Source organism: Nicotiana sylvestris, chromosome 6 (assembly GCF_000393655.2).
Source record: "Nicotiana sylvestris chromosome 6, ASM39365v2, whole genome shotgun sequence".
Lineage (NCBI taxonomy): Eukaryota > Viridiplantae > Streptophyta > Magnoliopsida > Solanales > Solanaceae > Nicotiana > Nicotiana sylvestris.
The window spans coordinates 119,229,869-119,249,976 of NC_091062.1; the positions used below are offsets into that span (position 1 = coordinate 119,229,869).

The window sequence follows — 20,108 nt, forward strand, 5'->3', positions numbered from 1 at the left end:
CATCTACCTTACTAAACTCTGATGACTCTGCCTCCGATCAGCCAAAACATACATGAATCTACACACAAGGTTCATGGAGTAATGTGAGTACTCCGACTCAGTGAGTAATAATAATAAATAAAGACTGAAGGCAAGAAATCACGTAAAACATATCAAGATGTTGTATAGAAGCAGTCCAAAACCAGTAAAAAAGCAGTGAAGCTATAAAAATCTCTTAAAATATCTTAGCTCAATTTGAACTTCTTTAGAAATGACTTTTTCAACAGTTACGCAAACGAATGCAAACAATTAGTACAGATAAGAATAGAAATCCGCCTCTCTGGCATAAATACACAATCAACAGGTAATGACAGGCAATTAAGAAGATAAACACATAAAGGTTCGCCCCTCGGACACAATCTCAGAACAGTACCAGCCCCTCGGGCTATATCTCATATCACAATGGGTATCTGCGCTCACTGGGATGTGTAGACTCCGGGAGGGGCCCCTTACGGCCCAAACACAGTATCAAGCCATCTCGTGGCATCAAATCTAGGCCATCGGCCTCATATCAATCAACAAGCCACCTCGTGGCGTACATATCTCAGGCCCTCAGCCTCATAATCAAATCAGTATCTCACTGCTGCGGCGTGCAGCCCGATCCAAAAGTATCCTCACAATACAGGCCCTCGGCCTTACTTAGTCAAAAATCACATAAGCCACATAAGCGGTCATTTCATGTGGTAAAGCAAAATAAACTTGGTTGAGTTTTGAAAACATTGGAAAATAACATGACTGAGTTCAACTATAAAATCAAAACAGTGAGGAAATATCAACAACAATCCCCGAAGGGTCCAAATAGCTGGCACTAGGCTCAGATATGACATTCAACCCAAATAATAATGATAGCAATTAGTTTTCAGTCAAATACGCAGTAAAAATCATCAATCGGGATGGACCAAGTCACAATCCCCAATAGTACACGACCCCACGCTCGTCGTCAAGCGTGTGCCTTACCTTAATATAGCACTACGATTTACAATCCGGGGTTTCAAACCCTCAAAACATCATTTACAATCATTACTCTCCTGTATCCGGTCCGAACTCTAACCCGCGATGCCTTTGCCTCTCGAATCGGCCTCCGAATGCTCCAAATCTAGCCGAAATCAGTACCAAACCATCAAAATATGCTAAGGGAACAAAGCCCACTTGAAAATAACCAAATTACCACAAAATTCCCGAAATTGGTCAAACCCGACCCCCCGGACCCACAACTCGAAATTTGGCAAAATTCACAAAACTAAAATCCTTATACTCTCACGAGTCTAACCATACGAAAATTATCCAATTCCGATACCATTTGGTCCTTCAAATCATCATTTTACATTTTTAAAAGATTTTACAATTTCTTCCCAAATTTCATCCCAAATCACGAATTAAATGATGAATTCAAAGATAGATTCATGTACTCTAGCCAAATCTGAGTTAGAATCACTTACCCCGATGAATTTCTTGAAAAACCTTCGAAAAATCGCCAAAATCCGAGCTCTCTCGGTCAAAATATCAAATAAAATCCAAAACCTCGTATTTATAGAGTACCCCACAGATTTTCACCATAGAGGACCGCACAAACTCGACCGCGGTCCGCACAAAAACTACTGCGGCCGCACAGACTTTCCTTTGCAGTGACAGACTTTAGTATTTTGGCCATAACTTTCGTTACTGATGTCCAAATTGCGGTATATTTACCTTTCTAGACACTAGACATGAAGAGCTACAACTTTCGTTTTTGAATCATCTCAAAATTCCTTGTATATCAAAAGATATGAGTTTCCGAAGTAGGACTAGTGAAATGTCCCCCACTGCGGTCGCACTGCATTTTGTGCAGTCCGCACAGCACCTACCGCAACCGCACTTCATTTTGTGCGGTCCGCACAGCACCTACCGCGGCCTCACTTCATTTTGTGCGGACCGCACGGGTGGGTTCCGAGGCCTGCAACCCTTCTAGACCTGCTACAACTATGATTTTCGTCTTAAAACATCCCGGAACCTACCCGGAACTCCCGGAACTTCAAACCAATTGTATCAATACATCCCATGACATTGTTCAAACTTGTTCAAAACTTCAGAATACTCACAACAACATCAAATCACCAATTTAACATAGGATTCAAGTCTAAAAACTCTTAAATTATGCTTTCAATCAAAAAGCCTATCAAATCTCGTGCGAATGACCTAAAAGTTTGCACACACATCCCAAATGACACAACGAAGCTACTGCAACTCTCGGAATTCCATTCCGACCCCTATATCAAAATCTCGCCTATCAACCGGAAAACGCCGAAATCTCAATTTCGCCAATTCAATCCTAAACCTTCCACGAACTTCCAAAATGCATTCCGATCACGCTCTAAGTCCCAAATCACCTAACGGAGCTAACCAAACCATAAAAATTCCAATCTGAGATCAAATATACACAAGTCAAATCTTGGTCAAACCTTTCAAATTTTAAGCTTTCAATTGAGACTGTTCTTCCAAATTCATTCTGATTAACCCGAAACACAACACCAACAATTTACAAAAGTCATAATATACCACACGGGGCAAGTCATGCCCGAGAACTGGCGAGCGAAGTGCAAAAGCTCAAAACGACCGGGCGGGCCGTTACAATATAGGCATATCTTCTCTCTTTTGATAGTTCTCTTTACCCCACCTTTCAAGGATGGGAGTAATCATCTTTCAGTTCCAGGTACTTATCAATCAGTTAAGGACTCCTCCTTAGACGACATCCTCCACATTCAATTCAGCAACAATGATAAATCAAGTGCTTGCAGATGTATGTCATTTGCATAAAAAAAATTCTTTAGACTTTGCAAAGATGTTAATATCATACTTTAACTGTTATATCAGTGTCTGTCATCCAAGCAAGGTAAAAGAAGATCTCTCGGAGCTTGGAGAAAAATGATAGCTTTTTCTTAGAGGTTGGATTGGTCATTGAAAGTTAGGATTGCTGCTTAGGATTGCTGCAAACAACTCATCACTCACAAGTCACAATGTATCCTCTAGAACTTTGTTCCAGAATGCATGAAAAAACTATGAATTGTTAACATGTTGTGCACATTGAATCAACTTGATAGTAGTGCTTTCTTTCTGGTGATCCTATGAAATACTTCAAATAAGTATGAAAATATTTTTTCGGTGTTGAACTTTTTAAAGTAATCTTGTAAATGTACACACAAATAATAGTGTCGGGCATAAGCCCATGCATTGCACGTGCACCGCCATCTAGTACTTTAAATAAGGGGGAACCACGTTCGTCACTTTCTTCTATTTGCTGTCGAAACAACTATTTTTGACGGTGCCATTCCTAGATTTTTTTTTCTTTTTAACATTTTCATCATAAGCAAACTTCAATTGAATACTTAAAATTTAACCAATATGATATAATATTATAAATTAGATACCAATTTTATCTTAAATACAGAGAAATCAGTTTAACCTCATCATATTTTGGAGAAAATAAAAAAGCTATATTCAGAAAACTTAGTTGGATCATATTTTCTTAATTTCTAGGTTGAAACCTCAAAAAATAGAGTAACCGAGGAAAAGGAAAATGGGATTTACGATTTTTTAGATCTGCTTCTTCTATTTTGGCTATTTCAAATAGCGTCGTATGAATAGTGAATTCGAGAGTCCTAGAAGAAAGGGGCATGAGTGTGGGTCTGAAGGAGAGAAGAATGTGAGAAAGCTGCATTATTGGTGGTGATTCCATTCATCCGTATGTGTTTGTGTTCTGTATTTATGCAAGCTTTTTATCGAATAAGACCACATTTAGGCCTCGTCAGTTTGACAGTCAATATGTGAACCCTCTAGAAATTTAGCCTATTAAGTGCGTTTTTTTTTAGGATTCCACCACTTATTGGGTCTGAAGTGATCTGATTCACCCAGATCTGTGATGGAGTCTTAAATTGTTCAGACGTAAAACACGGGTTTTTAATATAACTTCCCGCAACAAATCATATACGCATTTTTTCACTAACTGCTTTTCTCTTTGCAGGATAAACACAACATCAATTCTCATGGCTTTTGTCAAACTCCAAAATTAATTCTTCCACCTGTTCTTCCAGTGAAGAGGCATATTTTACGTGAGTTAATACTGCTATTGGAGATAAAGAATACCATGGTAACACCAATTGGCAGACACGTCAGAGTTTCAGTCTAATATCAGAAGATTATTATATGAAAATCATGGCAATTTGTGATTCCTTGACCTTCGCTGATTTTAGTTCTCTTATTCTTTACTATTTTTATTCTCTTATTCCATCGAAAATTTAGATAGTTTTTGTCTTTCTTTTTCAATTTCTGATGGTTCTGTGTAAACACATCAATGAAAGGGGCTGGAGAACAAGGGGAATTTTGTTGGTGTAATATTTAATTACTTTCTTATAATTTATATATAATAATTCTAAAATAGAGTAGATAAATTATACTCATTCAGATGTTGAGAAAACAAACGGTCTTAATTGTTCATTGTTCAGATCTAGATGTAATATCTTAATATTCAAATGTGCATGTAAAAATTGCACGGACGCTCTATTTGGTCACCCCCATTTAACCTAGGGATTTTTACCTATCTATACCATATATCAAAACTTATTACCCTTAATGTTTAAGGTTTGTGTTTATTACATTTAAGCATACCAAATTACCATTTCTATACCATAATTCAAATTAGGGATATTATTAAGGGTTCATTTTTATTAGGTATAATTATAGGACTGTATCTTCACGTTATTTGGTTTACCCGCCCCTCTCTCCTCCCACACCCCCTACGATTTACCTTCAGTTCCCCACCCCCACGATTTACCTTCAGTTTTTCCTCCATTCTCGTACAATCTCTTCTCACCCACAATTACCATCACTTTCTTCTCCACTTAATTACCTTCAGTTGATAGTATCTCCCACGATTTGAATTCACTTCCATCTTTGTCTTCAACTCCTAAATCATGAAAAAAACCAACATTCCCCAAAAAAATCATCAAAAGCTATATTAGCTGATATTCCAACCTTTGATTTGGGTGTTTTAACACCAAAATCACCACCAAAAACCCACAAACGACGCATGCAAGTGAACAAACTACTGGTATTTCATCTCCTAGACAAATTCGTGCGGAAATGAGAAGCAAGCATTTGCACGATATTGATGTTGGTGGAGTTGATAAACTAGTCGACAATCAACTGAAACGCAAGGGGAAAGAGTTGAGTGTAGATGACGATTTTGTAGATGATTCTCCCAAAATTCAATCTGTGAAAAAACACAAGGTCTCTCCTTCTTCATCAAAACCAAAGAAGAAGAAACCCTCAAAAAAAGTACCAAAATTGGTTAAGGAAAAAATTTCAATAAAGGTAAACACTATTTATGTTTCCTCACTGTTTTGTAGTTTGATTTTGGTTGTAAAAATCTGTTGTTCAAGTGTTAATTTAGTGTTCAAGTGTTTTTTGGCCAAATGTGGTATTGTCCTAATTTTGTAGATTATTTTTCACAATTTTGTAGGTTTAATGGAACTGTGATTATTAGACAGTGTATACTGTAGTTAGTTTGTAGTTGATTTGTAGTCTGATCGTTAAATTGTAGAGATGGTATTTTTCATTGCAACCTGTATTGCTGCTACATTTAACTTCATTCTAAATACAATTTATCTACATGTTGTGAGTTAATTGAAGTAACTGTTACATTCTGTAGATAATGTTTACAAGTGCATTGTTCTTCTTTGATTGTTCAAGTGTATTTTGGTAAAATGTGGTGTTGTCCTAATTTTGTAGATTCTTTGTCTCAATTTTGTAGTTTAATTGGAACTGTGACTCTTAGACAGTGTATAAATGTAGTTAGTTTGTAGTTGATGTGTAGTCTGATGGTTAAATTGTAGATATGTTATTTTTTATTGTAGCCTGTATAGCTCATATATTTAACTTCATTCTAACTACAGTTAATCTACATTTATGTGACATACTTGAAGTAACTGTTACATTCTGTAGATAATGTTTACACGTGCATTGTTCTTCTGTTATTGTTTTGTAGTTATAGGTGTGGGTAGGCTATTCTTCTTCTAGTTATATTTTGTATTTGTCATGTAGTTATATGTAGATTACTGTTTCCTTTTTATGCAAACTACTAATGTTCATTAATTTTATATTTTCTACAGAATGGACCTTACTTTGCACAACAAAATATTGATTATGGTGTGCTTAGATTCCACAGTTTGTGTGATCCTAGCATACCTAGCCAGATACAAGCTTTACTCTCTCCGAATGCTTTAAGGGTTTTCAGAAAAATTTGTTTTGGTTACTTATTAGGTCTCCCCAAAATCTGTATGCAAAACCAATCACTTCATCTTCTGATGAAGTATGAATTGACAAAGTCTACTGACTCATATTTTTCAGTACTATTTAAGGGTGAAAAATTGAATTTTTCCTTGAGAGAATTTGGGTTGATAACTGGTCTTAATTGTGTGAATAAGTTTTCAGACTATGGTTACACTTCCACCTATGTTAGCCCTTTAATGAATACATATTTTCCGAACAAAGAAAGGGTTGAGAAATGGCATTTGAAAAAAGTAGTGACTAATAAAGCATGGGCAAACGATGTGGATGCGGTGAAGTTGTGCATTCTTTATATGTTGGAATTTTTTGTTTGTCCTTCTGATAAAGACAATGTGACTTTCATAGACAAGTTTATGTTCTTTCTAATAGAGTCTGGTAATTTTGAGTCATACCCATGGGGTATCAAATCCTTCAAGCAGGTTATTGAATCTGTCCGACATCGTCTTAATCCCCATGTACATTCTTATCTGATACGGGGATGCTCATTAGCCTTGCAAGTGTGGCTATATGAGTGTTGCTCGTCCGTCAGCACCGAGCTTGCTACGAGATGTTCTGAATCTATACCTCGCATTTTAAGATGGTCAGCTACAAAGGGGCAGATTTGGTTAACTGCAATTGAAGAGAAGATGATCAAGCCTGAGTGGATCAAGGTATTTTTTTCCACTTTTGTATGATGCTACAATTACATTCATAATAACTACATTGAATCTACATTTTTTTTGTCACTTGAATTAACTGTTATTTTCATCATTCAGTTCACAAACATGATTGAATCTGGAGAAGAGCTTGGAGTGCTTAATCTGCCAGACAAGATTCAATATGAAGATGAACATGGTGCTCAACCATCACATGTTCCAACTGCTGCTTCTCCATCATTTGAACCCAAATATACAGATTGTCAAGAGGACATTGAATCTGTCAGTAGCAAGCTCATGAAGTTGGAAAAGGGGATTGTGCAGGTATTATGAATAACTACAATATATTGACATAATTTGCTACATTTTGACTTCATTACATAACAATTATAGTATGTTATACATTGTAGTTAATTTGTGGTATAAATCTATAACAATTATAGTTTGTTGAATTGTAGTGTAACTGTAGCAGTTAGAATAAGATTACCAACTAATTATATATTTAATTTTTAGGTTGATGTAAAGTTAGATGCCTATAGGAAGGATGTTTTTGAGGAACTCTCAAGCCTTCGAGAGTTCATAGATCAATCTTTGAAGGGTGTTATGAATGTGATAAACAAGAGGTTTGATTTGGATGAGTCAAAGGTAAGAATTTACATATAATTTTGTACTAAGACTAATTAAGACATATGAATAAAGTAGTCTCAAATATTCCCCAAAATTGTAGTTTGCTGGTAGTTCAACAAAAAATAATTACCAACATCAAGGAGATAACAACCAGCAATTCCAGTTCAATGCTGGTGATCAACTGCATGGAAGCACAAGCAATACAGGTATCTACAAAATTCCTGCATACATATCTACAAATTTCAAGACAGCATTATTAAATTATACTAATCATTTTTTTACTATGTGTTGCAGCTACAATTTCTCCAGAACATTTTCAACCACATGTTGACTTATATCCTGACTTCCAAGAAGCAGCTGAGGCATATAAAGCAGGTACAGAACCATTCCTTCATTACAATAAGGTTTTTATGCAAAATTTTAATAATTTACACCTTAACTACATATTCCTACATATATCTACAATTCTCATTCCCAATTATTCATTCAAGCTGATGTTTCACCAGAACATCTACAAGGAAATATTGAGGAAGAACCAGTAATTGATGAAGTGGCTGAGCCATAACAAGCAGGTAATATATTCTCTATAACTCCATAATACTGTTCATATCTACATTGATCTACACTTATCTACAGAAGGTGAAGTTCCACAGTCGCCAATTCACGGTGTGACTGTGACTGAAGTTGTTCCTGAAGGCATTGATAAAAAAGTTGTTCCTGAAGGCATTGAAAACAAAGGTTTGACATTGGATGACTTTGAGCTGCCAGAAAACTTATCACAGTTGGTCATGTATGGCGAGCCCATACGAGATGAATCAACCCCTGTTCATCCCGGTAGAACAAGGCAACCGGGAAAACATGCACGATCACCTTTCACATCTTTGTATAGTTCTGGAGGCAGCACATCTGTTGGACCTAAATTTTTTTACCTCAAGCACCCCTTCACAAGTGTCATAGGTGAAAATGTAGATCCTGAATTGACAGAAAGGTTCACCAACTGGTTATACATTCGTAGTGATAAAGTATCTAGGAGGTATGAATGCTTCATTTTACACTGTCTGTTCACCATTTTTATACTTTAAAATTGTAATTCATTTTGTAAATTTTTTGTATTTGATCATCTTTTTTTTGTTATTACAGGAGGAAATATTACTTTTCCAAGAAGGATAACCAAATCAAGCCTTGGTTGGATTTTGGTTGTGAAAAGATTGATAAGAAGGACTGGTTTTATGACCTTGCTCACCCCGGACAAGTCATCAATAACACAGTAAGTATAAAGAACATAATCATTCACAATATCTGTTTTGTCTTCAGCTGTGTAGTGTAATTGTAGTTTATTTTTCAGCTATGATGTGTAATTGTAGTAATATTGTAGACAACATATATATGTTACTATATTTATGTCTCAGCTGTGAAATTTTGCTTTTTATGGACCTTATGTATCATATGTGATGATGATTGTATGTACAAACTGGAATTTTGGTACTTTTGACTGACTTGGAATCTCCGTGTACCATAACTGTAGTTACCTTGTAGTAATATTGTAGAGCTTGTGATTATGCCTATTAATATTAACTGTAGGTTGAACTTGCTGATTTTTGGGAGCTTAAGTTAGGTGGTATGTTTCATTTGTTCCTCTGTATAGTGAATAAATGTAGACAGTGCATAAATATAGTTAATGTGTAGTTGTTTTGTAGTCTGATGGGTCAATTGTACATATAGTACTTGTTCACTATGGTTCATACAAACTACAATTAAATTACATTTTGTGAGGTACTTGGACTAACTGTTATATTTCTGTAGTTATAGTGTAGCTAATTTGCAGCAATCTGTTAGAGTTTTTAATAAATTCAAATTGTAGTTAATCTGTAGCTGTCTTGTAGACAAGTGTGGTTACACCGTACCTTATTGTATATGTTTATTCTATTTTGGCAGCACATTGATGTTATTATGTATTATCTGCGAAAAAGAGGCAAATATGGCCCCAACAATAATACTAGGTTCACAACCACGGATTGCTTGTTCAAGACAAAGATTGAAAGAATCTATGACAAGTTCATAAGTTCTCCACCGGAACAAAGGTATTCGGTTGTTAAACCCGAGGATGATGTTGGAGAATATATTCTTGGGTACAGAATTCTTGCTAATGTTGCATGGGATCTTGTTGACTATGTGCTCATGCCTGTGAACCTTGAAGAGAACTTCCATTGGTTGTTGCTAGTTTTTGACATAAAGGACAGACAACTTTATGTTTATGATTCCATGGTGAGAGCAAACCGTCATAAAACAGTAGAGACATTGGTTGACAAGTTTTCAATCATTATCCCTCTGTATTTATCATGCACTGGTTTCTATGGTAAACGTAAAGACATTAACTTCAAGAGCACAAAGGCATACATCGAAAAACCAGTTACGGACCCTCTCGACATACAATGGATGGTTGCTGAGATTCCACAACAAAAGGAAGGCTCAGTGTAAAAAAATAATCTCCCTTTCTATATGTTTAATTTTTTTATTTTAATCATTTGTTATATAATGAAAAATTCTCATCTTATGCAGCGATTGTGGTGTATTTGTGGCTGCATTTGCGGAGTATGTTAGCCTTGGAGATTTGGCAATCCCAAAGGAAGATCTTTCTGATATTGACCAACACCGTAGACGCTATGGAGCTCTACTGTGGGACTATGCAACAAAGAAGCAAGAAGATGGGTCAATCAGTGAGAGTGAGGTTACTGGCAGGCTAGCAAGGAGGAAGGGTGCTCCGGCAAAAAACGAGAGGACTAGAGTGCAACGAAAGAAGAAATAGACTATTGTGTTCCTAGTTTGGTCTGTGAAATTTGGTAGTTGAATTGGAAAACAATGTAGGAAATATGTCGTTTTGGTTTTCTACAACACTTTTTGTTGATTACATTATACTCTAGTACTCTGATTACATTTTTACAGCAACAACTTTGTCTTACAATTTGACTTTAATCTTCAAGTTATTTTTATAAATACCTTCAAGTGCCAAGTAATATCTGTATATAACTGTCATTTGTTACACAGCAGAAAGATAAAATAAATACAGGAATCATATAAATAATTTAGCCATTTTTTAACAACAAGGTTTATCAAAAAAATTCAATTTATCTACATTTAAACTACGTCAAACTACATTTTAACTACAACTCCTCTACATATGAATAACAGGACTACAGTTCTAACACAGTTAAACTACATATTCACTACAATCTGGATACAATTTACGTTGAATGCATTCTTTATTAATATCAGTTTTTTTGTATACAGTAAATATTAAAGTTTAACTATTCTATAAAAAAAAGACAACTTTAGATGCTTGACAGAATACATAAAAACATAAATAGTGCAGATACACAAATTGATGTTTATACTTCTTATTCATCTTCAAAAACTTAAACAATTAGACAAGAAAATCCGATAATTTGAGCTCACTAACATTTATTTTGAATAACTATTCTAACTACATGATATTCATTTCTTTTTCGGCGCATTCTTGCAAGTTCTTTTGTTATGCCCTTCACCTCCACAATTACCACATGACACCTTGTATTTCTTTGACTTTATTTCATCAAATGTTTTATATCTTTCCTTGTGAGGTCTCCCTGGCTGCCTTTTATCTCCCGCCGGTGGCTTTACTACCTCATCCAAAATATGTTGTGGCACTTCCCATTTGCCTTTATCAGGAAGAGGATTTACTGGCATTTCATAGGTAAGCAGAAGGCTCTTCCTTGTGTAATACGGAGAGCAATAGTTTTTGTATGTTTCATTCCTATGCCTTAATGCTGCCAAAGCATGCGCACATGGAAGTTCATCAAGTTGGAATTGTCCACAGCTACATTTCTTGTTTTCTAGACACACAATGTACCGCTTCACACCATCTAACACAGTATGTATATGATCTGTTGAAGCCCTCACCTACAATTGAAGACCAAACAGAAATAATAATACATCAATCATTAAAATGGATTATCAACAATTTACCTACAAATCAGCAACAAATATATTACAGCTCATCTACAAACTATTATTACCGACAATTTGACTACAGTTTAACTACAATCTGGAAAAACTGCAGCTAGTACTTTTTTGATTCTACTGCACCAAAAAAAAATATCTTACCCTTAGTTTCTGAGATAATGTACTGTTGTCTTCCAATTCTTTGTTGTATTTGTGACCAAGGTATGTGAAAGTACCCTTTGCCTTCGATAACTTTTCTTTTGTCCAACGTTCAAGAAGAGTCCTCATATACTCAAATAGATCAAATATTGGAAGCTCTCTTGCATCTTTTGTTACAGCATTCAATGACTCGGCAATGTTTGACGTCATAGTAAAAGTTCTATTTACCGTTGCATGTACTCTTGACCATCTATGATAGCCAATATCATATAGGTAAGACTTTACACGCAGGTCTACCTCTTCAATCTTCAACATCCTTTCATTAAATTCATCCATAGTGTATGACCGTGCTGTAGCAAAGTACAATTCATGTAATTGTAGATGTCCCTTCTTGAATTTTGACCTTATATTTGTCCATATATGCCACATGCAAGAGTAGTGTGCCAATCCCGGATAGACAACTGATGTTGCCTTCAGTATACTCTCATGCCTATCTGAAACAACACACATTGAAGGTCTTTCACCATATGCCTCCTTGAATTGCTCAAAGAACCACTTCCAAGACGCATCGTTTTCAGAATCAACCACAGCATATGCCAAGGGAAAAATAGTACCTACATTTTTAAGACATAAAATATGATTAAATAACAACTACAATATATATTGAGAAATATAGACATGCTAACTACATTCTTTTATATAACTACAAAATAACTACAACATAACTACAATTTAACTGCATTTTAAAGACTGTCTACAAATAAGTACAAAATTATTCCATTATTTACCTGCTGCATCCATGGTGCTTGCTGTCAGCATAATCCCCATATAGGCTGACTTTAAGAATGTCCCATCAACCACTATTACCGGCCTACAATGTTGCCAACCATTTATTGATGTACAAAGAGCAACAAATGCGTATAAGAAGCAATCATCTGCTGCCTTCTTCAATTTAACAACAGAACCAGGATAATTCTTCTCAAGAATATAAAAATATTTGGGTAATTTGTTGTAGGAGTCACACGGATTCCCTCTCAAAAACTGTAAAGCTTTTTCCTTTGCTCTCCATGCTTGCATGTAGCTTAGGTTCAGTCCATGTTCGGATAACATGTCAGTTTGTATGTCCTTTGGTGTGTAAACAGTCTTAGGATCACAATACTTTGGAACGACCATGCTACCAAGTACTGCTGCAGTACGTTTGCGCTGTATGAATGTTTCGTCCATTAGGCAGCATGTGTGTTGACGGCTGAAACTTCTTATCTTGAACATTGCCGAATCATTAATTGACGTTGCCTTGAAATGCCATTTACAGCTTTCAGCAACACATATAAGCCAGTAGCTACAAAAGAAATACAATATTTACACAAATTTATGAAAAAACTACAATTAACTACAAATTGACTACAATTTAACTACAATTTATAAAACCCACCTATCTTCAATCATACACTGATTTTGCTGATATATTATCCACAAATAACTACATACCTTCTATGACTGGATCTTTTTACTCTGAACTGGAACTTGTGCATCACTGAATAATTCTTCATTGCAGCAGCTACTGTTTGCTTGTCCTGATAAACTTGTCCTTCTTCAATATATGTTTGCGTAGATTCAGTTATTATTTCACTTTGATATTCCTCTATAGCTGGTGAGGATGGAAATTCAAGTAAGTTTAGGGATCCAGACGAACCTGCAAACAATAAATTCATAAATGTAGTTTCTATGTAGATAATTTTGAAAGCAACATTGCTTTATCCTTTTCAGTACTATGTGAGCTTTGTAGTTTAATTGTAGGTAATTGTAGTAATATTGTAGATAACATAGTAACACCATAACTCTCTGCAATGTCGAATCAAACATACCTGCACTGGTGCTTTCATTGTTGATTGCCAATTCCATATTGAAATCTCTTACGCTTATACATAAAGGATACGAACCTAAGTTTTTATTCTCCTTTTTGGTTTCCATGTAAGCACGAACCCCCATATCATTCCTAATCTCCATTGGAGGACAATTCTCGTTCACAATGTATTTGATTTCTATAATTTTATCCGATGTATCAATCGATAATTGTTCTGCAATTGTAGAACTGAGAATTCCGTAGTTTGCATTATCATCTACCACAATGGCATCAACTTCAAAATCTCTAAATCTGCCATAGTTATCCCAATTACCATTCGATTTCAGCATTATTGGGATTTTTGACATGATTTCGTGTAGTTGATAGGAAAAAAGACGAAGAAGAGATATAGTTTCTACAATTTGAATACTGATATCGACGAAGAGCAATTTTGTACAATTTGAGACGAAGAACAGATATAGTCTCTCTTCAGTAATTGTACAATTTGATTGCGTTTTTTGTGAAATCTCTTTCTGTTGAGGAAGGAGAGAATTATGCAACTGGTGCCTTCATCAGGAATGAAAATCGCCTTCATTTCAAAATTGGAATAAAATCCTTGACAGAATCACATCAGATTTGGTGCCTTCATTTTAGGGCCTTTTTAATGGCAAAATCTACCTATTTTTGGATTGGTATATAATTTGTAGTAAAAGTGTGGACTACATGGGTAAATAACAAATTATGAACATTTTTGATAATAATGTTTGATATATGGTATAGATAGGTAAAAATCCCTTGCTATATCAGGTAAAAATTTAAAGTTGTCGAGCCCAATCACAGGCCTTTTAAATACATTTGATGTCAATGTGAAACATAAAGAAAGGACGAACAATTCTATTATTAAGTACATTTTTCATCGTTTCAATATTAGGCATGCATCTTAGATAGCCAGAAGAGTTGCTTTATAGCTAATTAATTCATAAAAATTATGTACATAGCAATAATTGCTTAAATCAAGATATCAGGTGCTTCTTGTTTTATAACCAGTATATCAGATTGTTCGTTAGCAGAGGAGCATGGAAATGTCATCGGTTTCGTCTATTTGGTTATATATATAAATAGAAAATTAAGTAACAACAAGGTGGCTGTAGTTTAGTGGTGAGAATTTCACGTTGTGGCCGAGGAGACCTGGGCTCGAATCCCAGCAGTCACAGAATGTTTTGATTTTGCCATCTTTTTCCATTTGGGTTTTCATTCGACATGAATTACCGCCAAATAGTTCTCGGTCCTTAAACAAGATAAGTCTATCAAATATCAACCCAATTACATAGTTTAATACTTTTAGTTTTTTTTTTATTACTAGCATTGAAAAGTTGTTCTCTTGTGTGTTCCTATCATATATGTAGCCTCCTTCCTCATCTTCTCGTCCATTCAAACATTACTTAATATTCAGAGATCCACCGGCCGCCAAAAACGCTTTTTACTTTTATCGCCGGCAGTAGTTATATAATTTTTAACTATGCGGCGCCTAGCAAAAGCTACATTCTTCCTTTGTGAAACAAGAAAAATAAAGAAAGATGAATTTGGATTTCTTAAGGTGCGGGATCTTGACTTCTTAAAAGCTTACAAGTGTATTCCCATTATACCTTGTCGGAGAGAATTTTGAAGGAAAATTCTTATGTAAGACAAGAGACAATTTGTTTTTTTTTTTCTTCTATGAAATTTGTCTGTTTTTCTTTCTCAATTGTCTCCTTTGATAAGGCAAACTGTTTTTAAATAATAAGTTCATAACAGCTGTGATAAGTAAACGGATGCAGATCTCCACGAAGGAGATTTAGAAAAATTATTTTGTAGCTAGTGGGAATTGAACTTATGATCTTATGTAGATTTTGAACTCCATGACCACTAAATTACACTTTTGGATAATATTAAGGGTGTTCAAAACTTAATATATAAAGATAAAAAATAAATTTTGCTTTATATATACAGTATAATTTTTCGGCGAATGGTATTCGGGTGAATATCCTTGCGCCCCTAAATCCGCCCCTGAACGGATGCATGGACGTTATTCCACTTGACCCTTCGGTATGTGTGCTTTGTGCTTAATCTCCACTAATAAAATAATGCACAAATATTAGATTAGCTTGTTTTAGCCTTTGACGGGGATGAGCAAATTCAAGGAAATAGCAAACTCTAAACATTACTAAGTGCGCATAGATCTTCTTTGTTTTTTATGACTTATTTGATCATCTAGTGTTAATATATAATCAGTCACAAAAATAAACTGGTAGACTGCAAGACAACTTCTTTTACCTGTAATTTTGCTTATAATTAGACGATTATAAATATGTCATTGCCTTTCACTTTTCACTTTTCATGTGCCAGAAGCAAATATTTTTTTTATTAACTCATATGTTGTGGCATGATAAAAGTAACAAGCACTGCCAGGAAACAAAAGGTGAAAAGGCAGCTAGTGAGTGTCTCTTTTTATATTTTACTCCATTGTTTTTCACGTAGCTAGCAAGTAGTAGCAAGTTTCATGCAATGGAATGTGGCAAATTTAACGTATATTCATCAACGGGTTGCCCTGGGCTCCCATCACTTTGACCAAACTTATTTTTTCAACTGTTCTGCTCAAAGAGAGGTACAAACTTGAATGTACGACTTTGAAGCCATCACATCACCACATAGTAGTAGGGCATTCATCTATTTTTCAAACTTTGCTGCTTAAAAACAACTTAGTGCTCTTTTACTAGACAATGTAGACATGCATAAACATGTATAAGTCTAATATCCTGTTTGACCAAACTTTTTTTTTGGTCAAAAATATTTTTTTATTGAGGTATTTGGCCAAGTTTTTGGAAAGAAAAAAAGTGCTTTTGAGGAGAAGCAGAAGCAGTTTTGGAGAAGTAGAAAAATGTAGCTTCTCTCCAAAAGCACTTTTTTGAGAAACACTTTTGAGAAAAATACACTTAGAAACAGTTTTTTAAAGTTTGGCCAAACACTAATTGCTACTCAGAAGTGCTTTTCAATCTAATTAGCCAAACACAAACTGCTTCTCACCAAAAGTACTTTTGAAAAAAAAGCACTTCTCAAAATAAGCTGATTTTTGCAGCTTGGCTAAACGGGCTATAAAACTGTCTCCCCCAACCACATCCCAAATCCCCCCAAACCAAAGATTATGTTGCTAATTTAATTTACCCTTCGGATTTTACTCCATGAATACTGTAAGATTCTGGTAATGCCCTAGATAGAGGTGTTAAATGGGAGGGTTGACTTGATTTTGGGCGGGTCAAAATGGGCTAAGTCAATAAATAGGCGGGTCAATAACCTACCTAATAGTAACTTGGGTTGAGATGAGCTGGGTCAAGTTGGGCTAAAATTTGGGTCATACCCCAACCCGCCAACTCTTACCAGGCTTTAATTAATATATGTGTATTATTTTTTTATGAATTGTTTAATTATCAAATAAGACTTTTTTTTCTTTTGTTATGGTCATATATAACATATCAAACAAAAAAAATTATTTTCCAGATATTTTAGCAAAGTTACTCATAGATCAATTTGGACTAAAAATCAACCAAACTTTTGACGAGTTGAAATGGGCTGGGTCAAAATGGGTTGAGTTCAACAAATAGTCGGGTCAATGACCAGTGATCACGCCCAACTATGCCTTATAAAAAAGGACAAAGCGGTCGCTGCAAATATAATCTGAGTATTTAGCCCAGAGTCGAATCCACAGGGAATTAACCTACCAATTACTCTTGTTAGATTCACTAAATTCTTCGTAATCAACTTTTCAGATATTTTGAATAACAATTGGAGATGTTTTTACTAACTATAACTGAATGAAAGCAAGTAACTAACAGCTAACTATGACTGGTTTATATGCAAGTAAGAGAAGGATCTAAGGTATGTTTTCCCCTATTGATGGAATCCCTTCCTGTTATGTTTTGCATAGATTCGCTTAATCGTCTCTATCGATCATGAGCACTCATATTACCGTAAATCTCTTCCGAGTAATCACGACAAATTACTAGACGCACTCTCCCGAGTTACGCTAGCTGGCTTTTACTACAGCTCACTTTAGATCGCACCCAAGGCTTCGTTATCCCTAATCCCGCCTTTAAACCTTCGGTTATTGATCCCTCATATACTTTGGGAGTGGTGTTGTTCAACAATTACCTAAATATGCACTCTCTCCCGAGTAATACATACTACATAGGCACAACTAATTGAGGATCCTATCAATTAACTACAACAAGAACGTAGTTGAACAAATAGAGATTAGATCGGGTAAACTATATTACATAAAACAAAGCTCATCCTTCAATAGGTTCCATCAAAACCCTAGACTATGGAATTAGCTACTCATAGCAAAGCAAGATAAAACTACAAAAGTATTCATAATGTGCAAATAAAGATAACAAAGAGAAGATTGAAAAACTTTAATGGTTGATTGCTCTTCTCACACTTGTTCTTGCCTCCAATTCAGTCTAAAAACAAGCTTAACCTTTACTTGGGCGAGTTTGTTGAGTTTATAAAGGGTTAGGAGAAGTTTCCACCTATTTACACTTTAGTCCCATAATTTCTGGGCGATTACACAGTCGACCGCGGCCACGGCAGAACGCGGCTCGACCGCGGTGAAATACAACTATTCTGCCTTAATCTTTTGGCCTACCGTATTCCAGCCGCGGTCGACCGCGGTCGCGGTGGCCTCTTGTCTTGTCCTCCTTTGCCTCTTTCTTGCTTATTTTCGTTTGGGTTCTTCTTGATTGGCCTTATATCCACATTATTGACTCCAAAACACTCTGTAGTCTCTTCCTAACTTGGATTAGTCCCTGCAAAGCAAAAGAACACCAATTAGAGTATTTTGTTATCATTTAGCCTTTAAAACAACAATAGAGTATGGTATATTTGGAGTGTAAATAGCGTCTATGTAGCCTACTATCAACACTCCACACTTAAACCATTGCTAATCCTCTAGCAACAAACTATACTCTATAGGCCTAATCGTCATTGGGTCACTTCCCTACTCCCTATACCAAGAATAGTTCACATGGATAGACTACATCAGCGCAACCTCCTCGCCTCAAGAGTGGACTCCTTTCTAGCCACGCAATACTCCTAAACAACTCTCCTACTATCATTCAGAGGTCCAGACTTACCTTCCCTTCATGAATCATGTGCCTACTCACTACAAAAGAGACTTATATCGTTTACAAACCACACACTGAGGAATTCGAATACAACATTTCACTCACCCTCAGAACAAGTTCTTATGCCACAAACAACACACCATAGGCTTGGCCGTAGTGTAATACTTGACTAATATTGTTTCTTTGGTGGCCTCTAATATTTTTTATCAACCAATGCACTTTTTTTTATCCCCTTGATTCCACTTAACAGCCCAACCAACCACCCCACACTTATATTTTTCCATATCCGTTTTTGAGTGCTTTTAAGAGGTGATAGGGTTCAACAAGATAGACTATTTAAACTCGGGTTAGGCTTATAATATGGTTGCCAAGGAAAACAGGCTTACAGGATCAACAAGGTTGACTAGGGTATACACAGTCAGGTGGGAACAAGCATACATAGAAGGATTAAGCAAAGAAATGCCTATATCATTTTCAAGACCACAAAAGGCTACCATTTCGCTTTGCACACACACAGGGCAAGTTCTAGGCATTGAATGTTAACACAGAATACAGAAAGCCTCACTCACACACGGCACATGACTCAATTCAGTTAGGATCATCAGACACTCTGTTCTAAGTACTTGAGCCATTCAGGAACACACAATTTAAGGCCTTCTTTGAGTCAACTAAAGAGCCTAAGTGTCACGCTAAAGCAGTCTTTATTCAAGGTACCATAGAGTTAAGGGTCCCTATTTCTATTTTTATTTCTCGCCCAAGACTTTCTAAACTAAAAAGAAAAACTAACTACACCCCCTTGGAAAAGAACCGTGATTTAAAGAAAAACCAAGGGGGAGTTGATACACTACCTAATCAAACGAAAATCTTTTGTTTTTTGTTTTTTTTGTTCGACTTATATCCCTCAAGAGACCCGTCGAGAGGTGTCCGTCTTCGGGCCAAGTCGAAGTTAACTAACAAACCAACAATACCAAACAAAAGACAACACTATACAAAGTTATACAATTTTACAACAACAACCATCCCCCACCCCACACTTAAAGCTTTGGCATGTCCCCAGGTCAACGAATGTAAAGCAGAGTAAGGTAATGGGACTTCTCTAATGCTCAATCCTGATCAGATACGATGCTAGGATTGAGGTAACACGCTTTTCCTAGTGCCCAGAGCCAGCCCATGATCTTTTTCTCTGACTTGGCATGTAGAGTAGTCAAATTGTCAACTCTGGTGCCCATGTCAGTGACCGAAGTGCGGAGGCCAGCCATTTCTTGCTCCAGGCCTGTCATACGGATACTTCGGTGGGCCTATGATGGGCCCGCCTCATCAGCTCTCGGCTGTGGTGGGGCAGCACTA

The 20,108-nt window shown here is 36.0% G+C and overlaps 2 protein-coding genes across 2 annotated transcripts; one reads left to right on the forward strand and one right to left on the reverse strand.

Annotated features, from left to right (window-relative positions):
• Positions 1–5,154: 5,154 nt before the first annotated feature.
• LOC104240095 (uncharacterized) lies at positions 5,155–10,557 on the forward strand. The gene is made up of 10 exons (XM_070149053.1): positions 5,155–5,385; positions 6,183–7,010; positions 7,116–7,319; positions 7,509–7,640; positions 7,723–7,828; positions 7,917–7,997; positions 8,259–8,655; positions 8,763–8,889; positions 9,558–10,096; positions 10,182–10,557. Exons 1-10 carry the CDS (start codon positions 5,155–5,157, stop codon positions 10,426–10,428), a joined length of 2,892 nt encoding a protein of 963 aa, XP_070005154.1. The 3' UTR covers positions 10,429–10,557.
• Positions 10,558–11,114: 557 nt separating this feature from the next.
• On the reverse strand, positions 11,115–13,970 carry LOC104240094 (uncharacterized). The gene is made up of 5 exons (XM_009794874.2): positions 13,625–13,970; positions 13,248–13,452; positions 12,548–13,098; positions 11,763–12,373; positions 11,115–11,558 (listed from the first exon to the last, which is right to left on the reverse strand). The coding sequence occupies exons 1-5, from the start codon at positions 13,968–13,970 to the stop codon at positions 11,115–11,117; spliced, it is 2,157 nt and encodes a 718-aa protein (XP_009793176.2).
• Positions 13,971–20,108: the final 6,138 nt, after the last annotated feature.